The sequence below is a fragment of the Aquila chrysaetos genome, chromosome 26 (assembly GCF_900496995.4).
Source record: "Aquila chrysaetos chrysaetos chromosome 26, bAquChr1.4, whole genome shotgun sequence".
Taxonomy (NCBI): Eukaryota; Metazoa; Chordata; class Aves; order Accipitriformes; family Accipitridae; genus Aquila; species Aquila chrysaetos.
This window is the reverse complement of record NC_044029.1, coordinates 2,560,118-2,573,788: the sequence shown is the minus strand read 5'-3', so window position 1 is coordinate 2,573,788 and position 13,671 is coordinate 2,560,118. Positions and strand designations below refer to the sequence as shown.

Genomic DNA, 13,671 nt, shown 5'->3' with positions numbered 1-13,671 from the left:
CTCAGCATTAGTATACTCTCCAGAAGCAGACGTTATTAACAATGTTTTCATAAACACCAGTTACTGAGTGCAGGTAGCACTAAAATGATGCTATATTAACAATCCATTCATTAATTTTGAAAAACTTAATTAAAAAGACAAGAAAGCTGATCTAAGAAGTATGAAAACCAGAAAAAATATTTCATCAGCTAAGAGTGGGGATTAAGATTACAAAATTTTGTTTGAATGATAGCATTGCTGAAAAATTCATAAATTCATAGTTAAACCTTAAATATCTATTGTAATTCACCACCTGCTACTTTTATATACCCTACTACTTGTATCATTTATCTCACTTGTCTAATATGGTATGTGGAACATTGTTGTCTTTAATAATATTTGGTGCTTCAGTGCACAGACTAATATCGTAGGATATATGGATTGACTAACACATCCAGATACAGAAATTGTTCACAACTTCTGATTTTTGCCGTACAGAAGAAACCCTTGTTCACTTTTACAAGTGATCCATCCTGTAAGTTTTGATCCATGAAAAAGCCTCTTCCAGCAATGTCAGCCTCATGCTCTAGACTGAGTAGTCCTTCAATAACTCTTCTCATTCTCCAACATTATCAAACTGCAAGCAGACTAATCTCTATTTACCTCAATTATTCTACACATGCTGGTCCCAGAACACTCCATGCAATTTACACTAGGTTTTATTCCTGCCCCGATACCTTGCACTAAGTATCTGCATCACATGTAGCAGCCTTCTGAGCCTTACTGGTGTCTACTTCTCCTCATTCATCCTCCTTATACAGCTTTCCAAAATCAAATAGTAAGTTTTCACGCTAGGCCCACTATCTCTCCTGTTTGGAATGCTAGTTGAAGCCTCCACTGATATATTCTGGTACGCAAAATATAAGAAGAATCCCTTTCTATCACTGATTTTAAAATCCATAGTTTAAATCAGCTAGCACCAAAAATGATTGGAGAAATGACTGCAAGCTATTCACTCTGCAGCTGAGAAGCAAGATTCATGCACACAGCAGCAAATCAAATATGAAGCCTGCAGGAAGTCTCCATATCTTACATGAAAGGCAGGTATTAGGAAAGCAGTGTTTCATCCAAGGCTTTTAAGAATACTTATATAAGGGGCAAAGTATTTCCAGGCCAACTGCTATGTAAAGACAGGCATCTGGGATTCATCGACAGCCTTATTTACACATATGTAATGACAATCTATAAACAGATTGAAAAGCCAAAAATAATCAAAATACCTTCTAAACAGCCATCACTTCAAATTACAGATTTTACTCTCCTTTGCTTTGTTTCTCAATTACATCTATACAAAGTGAGTCCAATGCAATGACATTACTTTATGCCACATTTGCATATGCAAAAAACATGTCTACAAAAACAATAGAGTTATGTTTATCTCCATTCAAAGAAGTGTTTTAAATAATGTGAAAGCTGTAGGTGTTAGTTGCCCTGCTTGGATAATAACAGAAACTGTACCTTTGGGAGAAGCTGGATTGCTTGGAGTATTCTCTGTCTGTGTCCAGAGTTAAGGATTCCTATTTCCAAGAGATCCTGGTCCTCCATTACATTGCTTCCCTAAAAATGAAAAAAAAAAAAAAAAGGTGGAATAAAAATGAAAAAATAGCAGATGCCTTTAGTAGCCTGCAACAAGACCTTCTGTTGCACTTAAAAAAGAACACTTTGCTTCACTTATAGTACCTGACAAGAATCATCAATTACTGACGATTGCATTCATTTTCATGATGACAAAACATGGTGGAAGGTGACTGAACTCATGGACAACTACTATACTGCTGGCAGCATTGCCAGTGGAGAAATTGTAGCTCTCACTCAAGCTAAATACCAGATGTGAACCTTCCTTCATTTGACTGGAACCAAAGACATGACTACAGAAATGTTCAGAAACTCTTCATTTTTCAATTCCCCTCCTCCCTCACCCAGCTATACATGATGCTCATTTTTCTCCAGACTGGAAAATACTTAACACAGAATAAGATGAGCAGAGCGGTTGAGGATAAAATTATTGTTAGTAAAATGGTGAAGAAAGGGAGTGGTACCAACAAACCCCATACAGTCCCCATCCCCCTAAATTTAACTGTACCAGTGCAATCCTAACTTTACCTGTCACTGCTCTTATCTCCCTGCTCGTGGGCAGGTCAAATAATTCCTAACATGCAAATAGCTGAAGAAGACCATGTGTTCAAACAATACACAAAACAATTGCCCCCCAAAGTCCATAAAATAAGCCTCCACAATTCAAGCCTCGATTCTTAGGAGGTGCTAGCAGTAGGAGAGGACGTATAGCTACACAAACAGGGTAACACGTCTCCTAAGTTGAAGGAGTCTGACGCAACCTAGAGAGTAAGTTCAGCATCTGAAGGTTAAGGGACTTGATTAGCTGGCAGTGACTATTTGGAATCACAGGAGGCACAACAGTAGCTCAGAAAGGGAATTGCAGTCAGGGATCAGATCAAGATGGTTCAAAGTAGGCTGGCAAGCTTGTATTCCTTTTTTAGACCACCTTGTTTCAGACAAAACCTCAGCTTTTTTGAAATTTATTTCATTTTTAAAAAGCTTCTAACTATTACAGTTGCAAACAAAACCTGCAAAAACCAGATGACCTGTCTTGAACTCTTACCCCTGTTGGAGTCTCATGACACTAATTTGTTAGAAGCAAGAATCCTTATTATTCATACTCATTTAACATCATCATGAAATAGCCTTTATGTGAGCAAATCCGCGAAAACTTCATCTCCCCCTTTCCATTTGGCTTGCTGCTTCTGACTCAGTAGAGCTTTCAAGCAGCAGCCAAATGAAAAGCTAATAGGCACACAACAGAACATGCTTAAATACTTTGCTGAATCAGGGCTTAATAATGGATATGAATTCTTTCTGAGTATCAAATCTCCTGTCCCCCAGCAACATAGCTTTCTTTCAAAGAGCACACTGGAATATGCAATACTTCACCCTGCTCAGCTGCTAAATCTTCAGTCTTTTCAGATGGACTGATTAGTTTACAGATGTACTCTTGAGGACTCTCAAGTGCTACTCTGCAGAGTATCCTGCAAAATCTAGGGGATGTCTTTTTAAGGCAATCATGGAAACTTTGCAAAGCTATTACATTTGAAATTATATTTCATAGTAAGTGGTATGATTTAAGGCTACAAGTCTGCAAATCATATCCTGAAAGATTTTGCGTGCAGCATTCCGAGCAGGGGCAGGCAGAGACCTGCTCCAAAGGGAGAAGCTGTGCAATCATGCCGGTTTAAGTGGATCACACGGTGTAAGAGTGCGCGCAGCACAGGCTGTGCAAACAGTGATAGTGATGAGGTGGGTTAATACCCCCTTCAGCTCCCTGGTAAACAAATACAACATCTAATTTCCCCTTTCTTCGTTTCTCCTTTAAATAACCTAAAGGAGGCTGTAAACTTACGGGAAGAACTGGGGGAAAAAAACTTCCATTTTGGGCTGGATTCTCCAGCTGCTGGAAATAGCTAGAATGAATGGATTTAAGGGAACTGAGCCAACCGAGGATCCAGTCCAAAACAAAGGCTATACATTTTCATTCATTTTAATAAATGCAGCTATTTTTTTTACAGCTTTCACTTCCTTTCACTGTTTTTCAGATTTCACCTTTCATTGCTGGATAACGTTGCACAAGCATGGTGTACTCATCACTGAGCTACTACACACTGTTTACTGGTGTCAGTCACCTTGGCATCCAGCTTCAAATATTGCAATGTTTAAAACCCAATTCAACTAACACTTAGGCACAGGAAAAATCCTGTCTATTTGAACATAGTTGCTGCATAGCAGAGAAAGCATTATTTTATTAATTATTTACTACTGGTTTTTCCTTATATATTAGTTCATATATTTTGTTTCTTTGCAGCTGGTATTATGCATTTTTTAAAGTATGTCAAGGTTACAAAATCAAATATTTAAAACTCAGGAAAGCCTGGAATTCATGTTGCCTCCTTGTCCCCAGTCTAAGAAGGCAACAACCTGGTCTTTCAATGTGCTCAGGTTTTGGAGCTTTTGCTGTGCGTTACCATCAGTGCCAACAGTAGCAGACACTCATCTCTCCTGTAGAACAGACTTCATTGTCTCCTGCCATGGAGCTAAACCAGCTCTTCATCTTTCCACAAGGGCAAACCAGGAAACTTTAGATAGTCAGCATAAGCTACTATTGCTTAACACAGAAGAGTAAAACTGATAGTAATAGGAAGCTGCTGTCTGCTTTGCAGGCATACCTGTGAAGAGAAAGAAAGTGTTCCCCGTATTCCTGTCTCCCTGGTGTCTGTTCCCATTCTCCCTTTAATCCCAGTCCCTGATTCTTTTTTTACCTGGTTACTCTTCTTGCACTCCTCCAGTCGCCTTCCACAGGCTCCTGTGTTGAGAGTGAGGAAAACCTAACTCCCTTTTGCAGCAGATCAGAGGCAAGAGGAGAAATTCTCCCCCTGCTCTTAGCTGCCATGCACACACTTATTATAAGCTGGGCAAAATTTAACCTCAATTAACTTTACAGAGATGACATGGTAAATGTAATTAAAATGAATATGAATGCAAGAGTGCCTTTTCACATTATTTCAGCCTTAAAAAGAGCTGAGCTATATTAGCTGAAATGTTCACCAAAAAGATTATTCTAGTAGACACCTAGAGAATTTGAGTGCAAAGATTTAACTTTGATATGCTTATATACAAAACAGGTTCTTATAACAGGAAATATGGGACAGCAATCTCTACTGGGGTTATTATGCTTTTATTATGTAATAAAAACATAAGAGGCTTTGTGATATTGTAGTGTCTTAAGTCTATAGGAAAACTTAGTTGGAAGGAAAACTTACTCCTTGGAATTAAAGCAATAAGAATAAATCAAAATTGCTTATACTAGGACAGATTCAGATCTCATTCACTTCAGCTTACGCTGTTGAAATTCCCGTCTTCTTAATACATAAGAGATAGTCTTACTTATGAATTAGAAAGATCCTGCTTCTGAAGTTCCACTTAGGAAAAAAGTGTGGCTGACCCCCCCCCCCCCCCCAGATTTGTGGTTCTGCACAACTGTCAGGAATATCATCTTTTTCCCTGTAAGCACATACAGGAAGCCAATCTCCTGAGTAAGAAGGCAGTAGTTTCACAGAACAGTTGGGCTCAAGGAGGAAGGAAAAACGACTCTGCATGTGGGAGACTGGAGGCATATGAAAAACAACACAATTTTAAAAACCCAGAAATTTTGCCAAAATCTGAGATAATTCCTATAAATAAGTTCAGAACAAAATACATAATGGTACAGTATGAGATAAAGATTTTACTGGCATTTATTTGGGTTGTTCCACACAAAATCACCTCTGGCACTCTCTACCTGAAGTTAATACAGTCTTTCCTCCAAATGCTGGATTAGACCTTTATTCCAGATTCCAAATGTATAGAAGTACAGATATATGTACACGGAATCTTTAGAAAACAATTTAATCTGGAATATGTCAGAGTTATAGCAAAAAAATGCTCTCTCTATTACAAATAGCCTAATTTTAATACATTAAACAGTTCAAAGAACATCTAAAATCCAATCAAAGCATAAGATTCATAAACTTGTAGACAACTTCATTTACTGTCAAAACAGAACAACTTTCAAGATTCTTAAAAAAAAAAGACCAATACTCATTCTACATCCTGAAGGAGCAAAAGCACTTTGAAGATTTGTCCCTGAATATAATAAAATACGGTGATTAGAAAAACATATTAGGATGGCAGGCATGACTGTATGTTTCTCATTGCCCCCTTTTTGTACCTATGTTTTTAATCTTCCTTCATATATTTTCTGTGCTGGAGACCTATGGTGAAAAGTTCCAATGTTTGGTTCTGTCACCTGGTGTATGCATATCACAGACAAGGCCTGGTGGGTGTTCAAAGGGCCTTGCCAACTCTCTACCGATGCGTATTGCACCGAGTCTCACCCTGGCTGACTGAGACTTGACACTGCAGGAGCACAGCTGGGGGGATCTGAATGGAGGTGGGGCAACAGGTCTCATACGTGGGCTTACAAGGCTGATGGAAATATGACCTGGTGCAGAAAGGAAAAAAGAGAATATGAGAGGCGGTACACTTAGCTGGAGTATCTGAGAGCACCATCATTCTTGCCGCTCAGATAAGAGAGGTGGGAGCAGGGCAGGAGCCGTTGGGAATGTTCTTCCATTATACATGCTTGGAGTCTGAAGTCAGAGATCGAAAACTGAGACCAACAGCACCAAAGAGCTCTATTCTCTCTTATCCCTTCCACCCCAAGTGCATAACTGGGAAGGAAGGGAGCAGGCATCTGGTACAAATGGGAGCAAGGACTGTTAAGAAGCACGTCCTCAACAGCTCACTTAAAACTGCCCCCTCCTCAGTCTGAATTGCTTTGCTTCTCACCCACTTAATCCTAATATCCTTCCAAAGTGCATCCCCTTGAAATAGCTGACATCTAAACTGTCCTCTGTCTAGGAACAAATCAGAGACATCTCATAATGTGGTTAAGGACACATTGAATAACCAGGACTTTTCTTTTTCATTGTCTAAATCATATGCCAGAAGGTTTATAAATTTTCACCACAACACAGCTTTTCCACAAGTTAAAAGATTTTATTTCTTAGAGACTTGCAAGAAATGACTAGAGAAATGTAGCTTTCAATAATGAACACTGCCTCTTATTAGTGCAGAAATTTCAGGCAATGTGTCACATGTTTCATTTCCAAACAAGAACTGGCAAACGACCAGAATTTAGCAAGCTTCAGTATGAGTGAAAAGGTTGCCTCTCACTAGTATTGCCACTGTTAACAAGAAAACAAGATCTGTAAGTCTGATTATTGAGTGAAACGCCTAACTTGTACTTTCAGGTCAGAATGATTTATCAGACTCCTGGAGATACTGCAGAAATTGTTATTTCACCTACAAACTTGACAAGACTATGTTAGAAAAATCCCCTGCAGCAACATGAAATTTTGCCTTGGGGGAAAGAGATTGATTATAAAATATGTTAGGAAGAAAGGACCAAGCATGTTGCAAAATAATAATTTGATAACGTTCTTCCAAAATTATTTTGCTTTTAAACTACTGATACTGATACTCATTCTCAATCCTCACCTTGCTCTATTGTCAGTCTTTACATTTATGAATTTCTTAGCGATTAAAAACCCCACAGAACCAAAGAGAAAACTGGAAGAAAGTTTTCTATGTTACTGTCATTTCGTCAGGAAGTAATAATAAACTGCTATTGAAATGTTGACTAAAAAAGGCCGTTTCACTCATAGCTAAGAGCGGGGTGATAGCAGTTCAGAGCCCTAATTTGCAAACTATGCATAAAGATAGAAGGTGATGTTAAGTAGGGTCAGTTTAAAAAGGGGTCCCAACAGACCTGAGCCCCACTCTACCTAAGTTTTAAAGATCTCTCTCTGGTTCACATTCAGTTCTTCCAGAAGTGAACCTCAAGTAACCACTGCCGTCAAAAGCTTTTCAACTATTGATATTCAAATAAGCATATAGTCACAGACCTTTCACACAACAGTAATAGTTAATTAAAGTACAGTGATAATTAAACTATACTGATAGCTGGGACAAGGATCCTTGTAGGAAGAATTTCTGCTATTTTAATCCCCTCTTCCTTGTAGCACTGATTCATTACAACCAACACAATTGTCACATGCAAATTAGCTGCACAGATAAGGTGGCAATTGAAAAAATTACCTCTGATGTCGCACTTGGCCCACTTAATTACTAACGCTGTTGACCCAACTCTGCCTATTTAGTCATAACAATTCAATAAAATAATTATTAATACTTACCTAAATTACATCTTAATGTCTTGAATGTATATTGTGAAGATAATTTCACTTCATTTGAGTAATGAAAATTCCAGAGAGTCTATATTGTACCATTATTCAGATTACTTGAGATAAATGCTAGTTAGCTTAGATGCTAAATTTCTCAAAGGACCCACTTTAAAATCAATATTACTGTGAGCTAATTAACAGACTTCTAAATTCTCAGAAAAATATTAATTTCTCCAATAAGTGTGTAAGTTTGGGCAGTGCAGAAGGGGGCAAACATGATATTTTCAGACATAACAAAAATGCTGAATACCTGCTCTGCATGTAACATGGAGTTCTGTTTAACCTTGGAGCTAACACTGGTGTTTTTGTAATAAATGTAAGAACTCTGTTCACCTCCCCAAATGTCTCACAGAACTATTTCCTTCCTCACATTTTTATCAACCCTAGTCACGTTGTTTAAAATGTGAGCCACCCAAATCAGGCCGGAGAGGACAAAATGCAGAGTCAAAGACTTTGACTGTAAAATTCTGGGCAGGATCCATGTCTTAAAAATAGGTTACTCACAGAAAGGGTCTGTGAAATTGCAGCAAGGAAAACACACGCTCAAGAAAATACTTAAGCCTTGACACGCTTACGCCCTAAAGTTACAACCGAGGTCTTGGAAGCTCTTGCTCCTCTCCTGCCTGCAGCGGAACCCCGCTCACGCCGGCAGCTTTTCCTTTGGGCTGGCCGGCGTTTGAGCTCTCCGCTCTGAGCAGACAGAGCAGCTTGGAAACCACGTCAGACCTTCGAGTGAGTCTAGAAGGTAAGGCCTCCTCTTGGATGCCATCAGAGCTTGATCTGGTAGGAAGTCTCAGAGCACGCCCAAGGCAGGAACACAGGAGCACGGTGTGAACTGGCAGCCGCTCTTTCTTAAAAATGTGACAGAAGGAGGAAGAATGGCTTTATCTCTCTTAGCGCACAGCCCAGCCGTTAGAGGATTCGTGCAGAAGGCTGGAGATCAGATTCACGTGTCTTTCTGAAACTTGAATTTCCTAAAAAGAGAGCAAGCTATGCAACAGCTGACTCTGGGACTGAGGAGGAATCGTTCACTGGTCCTGCTGAAACTAAATTGCTGTGAAGTTTAGTCAGTAAGCCAGAAAGCAATATTATCCTTTAAACCAGTGACAGCTGGCTGTGGTAAATCAATCTTCTTGTGCTGTTGCTAGAAATGTTTCTGGTTTACATCCAGTGACTGCCAAATATAAAAAGCAGAGAAAAAGCTAAAAATTCAGGACTTTCTATTTCTTTCAACCAAGTATCCTAACTTCTGAGCTACAGACTCATGCTTCTGGTGCATACTGTTATTTGAAAGAAAACAGTGAGCCAGCTGTCCTCATTCAAAGGGACGACTTGGGTGTCAAGATCCAGGGAGCAGCACGGGAAATCCAGCCTCCAAATGGTGTCTAACGCAGGGCTGCAAAGGCAGGCAAAACTTTCAGATATAACTCCTGCTTTGGAGTATCTTACTTGCTTCCTCCGCTTAGCATTGCAACCCCCTTTCTTAATTGCCTTTCTCTTCCTCTTAAGTTACGCAGGGTCTTGTGGGCCTAATTCAATTGCAGGGATCCCGCTCCCAGAGACAGGAACGGTAGAGTCAAGCATGGCGATGCTCCCTGCAGCGATTGCTGTGGCTAACTGCATTTTTAATATCCTCTTGGAGGCCTCACCTGGCTGTTTGGAGTCCGCTCTGTGCGCTGCAAAATGAAGGCACTGCCTGACTTTCAGGTGCCCAAACCATTTTCAGGGCCTACCTGCTAGTAATTGGAGGCTTTTAGGTCAACTGAACTTGCTGTTTTGTTCGGTATTACTAAATATAATAAAATATGAAGCAGTTCCCCAAAATGAGAAATACTGGAAAATGAATGGTGTTTTCTATGCATTACTGATTTGCTATGTTTAAATGCATTTCACGTTCCACCATGCTGCTTTTGATCTGCAGTGGTGAAGCAAGGGTAAAAGGTAAGAGAGCTTGTAAGCTAATAAGGAACTGGAATATACTAACTTTCTCTAGGTGAAAATTAAAAGGGTGTGGGGAAAATACGCAGTCAGGCTTGCCTGCTCAATACAGTCGTTATGTTGAGACCCATTTTAACGTATTCCTACAGATTTTGTTTGCTAAGGCAGGCACAACGAATAGGCGGACTGAATAAGGTGTTGTCGTCTCCCACGGCACACAGATGAGATTTCTGTTGCATGTGATATTTCTTATACAAACCGTTGTGATTTATTTCCACGGTATGTACAGCGACATTACGAGCCAGGCCCCCGAAGCCCGAGAGGTAAGCGGAGATGGCCTCCGTTTCCTTCAAGCCCTTTCTAAAAATAAGAGAACGTTCGATTAAGGGTCGACAATTTTCTTTTCTTCCTGTGCTTGTTCTTGTAATTCATTTCGCGTGGGGAGTGGGCTGTGTTTTTCTTATCCCTTCCAATTCGGCAGCCGGGCGGCTGGCTTTGCGGGCCCACTCCCGTCGCCACGGCAACCAGCGGATCGCTGCGATGCGATCCCAGGCGCTTTGTGTCACCACACGGTGCTATTGTTCTCCGGTAACAACGTGGGAGATGCCTTTCCCTGTTCTCGTAAAGGAGGATTAATTATCGTTCCACCGGTCACCCCACGTGTCGCGCGTGGACTACAGCATCATTTCAGGATGCGTTTCGCTTCACGTGTACCGACTTCAGGAACGGCCGGTTTGCACCGTGAAGCCTGTGTCCAGCACCAGGCAGAGCCTGCTCCTCAGAAACACGCCAGAGAATCTGAATCGAGGCTGTGGTTCTCAAGAATCATCAGTATGACCATACTAGGTGAGATCAAAGGCCCCTCTAACTCATTGGTTCAGTGTCTCTGCTAGTGGCCAAAACTGCCCAGAAAAGCAAAATACATAAGTAATTTGTCTTATATAATTTTTTTCTCGCTCTCATCTTTGGGCTAATTTAAAGTTAAGCATATGGGCATTTAACTACACTAGAGACTGAGTACTGGATACATAGCAGGCAGAAGACCTGATTTTGCTAAATACTAATCGACCGTAGATTTTGACAGATATGTAAGACTCAGCTGCTCTTCAGCATTCGGAGGAAGCCGATTTACCATCCCTTTTCTAGATTGCAACAAGTCATCCCTGCACTGCAAAGCTTATTTCTTTTTATGTGTTGCAGAGATGGCAGAAGCCCTGGACTAGCCTTCTTACAAATTAACTTTGGTATGATATATTCCACATGAATCAAAATAAGACCAGTCCCTTCAAAACTGTGTTATGATGACAGGCCCAAACTTGTCATGTGCATGGAAGAAAGGATAGTTGGAATCACAGAATCAGAATCACAGAATGGTTTGGTTCAGAAGGGATCTTCAAAGATCACCTAGTCCAACCCCCCTGCCATAGGCAGGGACATCTTTCATGTTTCTCAAAGCCCCTTCCAACCTGACCTTGAACGTTTCCAGGGACGGGGCATTCACAGCTTCTCTGGGCAACCTGGTCCAGTGTCCCACCACCCTCATTGTAAAAAAAATTCTTCCTTATGTCCAATGTGAATCTACCCTCTTCCAGTTTAAAACCATTCCCCTTGTCCTGTCACTACAGGCTTTAGTAAAAAGTCTTTCTGTCTTTCCTATAAGCCCCCTTTAGGTACTGGAAGGCTGCTGTAAGGTCTCCCCAGAGCCTTCTCTTCTCCAGGCTGAGCAACACCAACTCTGTCAGCCTGTCCTCACAGGAGAGGTGCTCCAGCCCCCTGATCACCTTTGTGGCCCTCCTCTGGACCTGCTCCAACAGGTCCATGTCCTTCTTGTATTGGTGACCCCAGAGCTGAAGGCAGTACTGCAGGTGGGGTCTCACGAGAGCAGAATAGAGGGGGAGAATCACCTCCCTCGACCTGCCGGTCACGCTGCTTTGGATGCAGCCCAGGGTATGGTTGGGTTTCTGGGCTGCAAGTGCACATTGCTGGGTCATACCCTGTTTTTCATCCATCAGTATCCCCAAGTCCTTCTCTGCAGGGCTGCTCTTAATCAGTCCCTCCCCAGTCTGTACTGATATTGGGGATTGCCCCGAGCCACGTGCAGGACCTTGCACTTGGCCTTGTTGAACTTCATGAGGTTCGCACGGGCCCACCTCTCAAGGCTGTCCAGGTCCCTCTGGATGGCATCCCTTCTATGCATAAAGGGGATATTTCATGCTCTGTCCTTTACTGATCCCTAAAACACTTAAACAAGGTATAACTGGACAATGAGTCCAACGAATGAGGGAAAGACATTCCCTTTATGCTAACTTTACCTAAAAATTAAAGGTTCCATTTTGGAAAACAACTGGGTAGCCACTGATATGTAAGAAGTACGCTCTGGAGTGATTCATTGATCACTACATTTCTTAGTATTTCTTTGCCAACCCATGACAACATATTTTTAATATTAAACAGTAGCATTTCATGGAGCATGGTCTAGCTATGTCACCAATAATACAGTAACTGTCACCCAGAACCTATAAAAAGACCCTGTGTAGCTATTGACTGGATCTCATATAAAATATTAACTACCACAGGCATCAAAATAGTTTGCCCACAATTTTTAAGTATCTTGTCATTGAACAATAACATTTATAAACCTGAAATGTAAAAATAAACAAACACGTTCAATAAACAAACAAACAAATGCAAAATCAGATTTCTGGCTGTGTGAGCCAGATAGTAAACTGTCTACTTTCTGTTCACTTCCTCCCTTCATATCAGCTTCTTCTCCTTGTGCAACTTATTCCCAATCCACATATTATATTCAGATATAGTTCTAATACTGTGATCTTTCTTTCCATTCACGTTCTCTGCTTTATTTACACATTTTTCACTCTTTTGCAAATATTCTTGTAATGTTTATCTCATATACAACACAAAAGCAGTAACTAGACTACCATAGTTCTGTATTTTCTACCCATCACTGAGTAGTTAGAAGTTACAAATACTCACACAACATGACATTTTTATACCAATCCATAAATTATTTGCATATATAATGGCAGGCATAATCTTTTATTACCAGTGAATATAAGAAAAAAGCCCATGCATTTGAAGAAGTCTGTTCTCCGAAATTGAACTGTGAAACTTGACTACAGGCAAAGCAAGTACCAGCTGTGAAACTTAAGTCACATATTGGTCTCATACAGACAGTCCGAGCATCTTGATATAGCTCTTTGAACTATCCCTCCTGCCTAGCAAATAGTATTTGGTTTCAAGAATCTTCTACATAAAGGTAAACTTGTTCTGTTTTTTGTCTGAGGGCCTGATTATTCTTCCCATAGACATACTGCATTTTCTTAAAAATCTGAATTAACATGTTCAAAATTAACGAGAAGACAGCTTGATACATTCTTAGGGTAGTCTTACCTGTATGCAGACTGATCCAGTCCCAAAACACTATGGAAGGGTTCTGCAATGTTGCTACATAGCTGATTTTCCAAGTACGCATGTTGGGATATCTACTGTCAGAGTCCAGCAAGCTGACACTCTAGTACTTCATTTCCCTCAGTCACAAGGAAACCTTTGTGCAAGTCAGTCCACCCTTCTGCCTGATGCTGCTGTGATGAGCATTTCCACCAATCCCTTTCCTATACAGGAATACTGCATTCGACAACTAACATTTAGGGAGTCTTTGGGGCCTCCCCCTATCCAAATTCAAGCAGTTCTTTTACTGAAGCTTTGCAGATTTCTTCGTGAGCAAGCTTTTTCAAATTTAACTTTTGTTTGTGATAAAAAAAATGCTCCTAACGGTCCTGGTGAACACTTATGAGTCTCACTGGTCCCTTCTGCCTCTAAT

The 13,671-nt window shown here is 40.6% G+C and overlaps 1 protein-coding gene across 14 annotated transcripts in view; it reads right to left on the bottom strand.

Moving 5' to 3' along the window:
• The window catches only part of ANKS1B (ankyrin repeat and sterile alpha motif domain containing 1B), a 443,348-nt gene that overhangs the window by 169,899 nt on the left and 259,778 nt on the right, over window positions 1–13,671 (bottom strand). For all 14 annotated transcript variants that reach the window (XM_030002651.2, XM_030002653.2, XM_030002652.2 and 11 more), the window contains one exon: window positions 1,498–1,596. In XM_030002651.2, coding sequence (XP_029858511.1) covers window positions 1,498–1,596 — 99 coding nt within the window. The remainder of the gene's footprint in view (window positions 1–1,497; window positions 1,597–13,671) is intronic.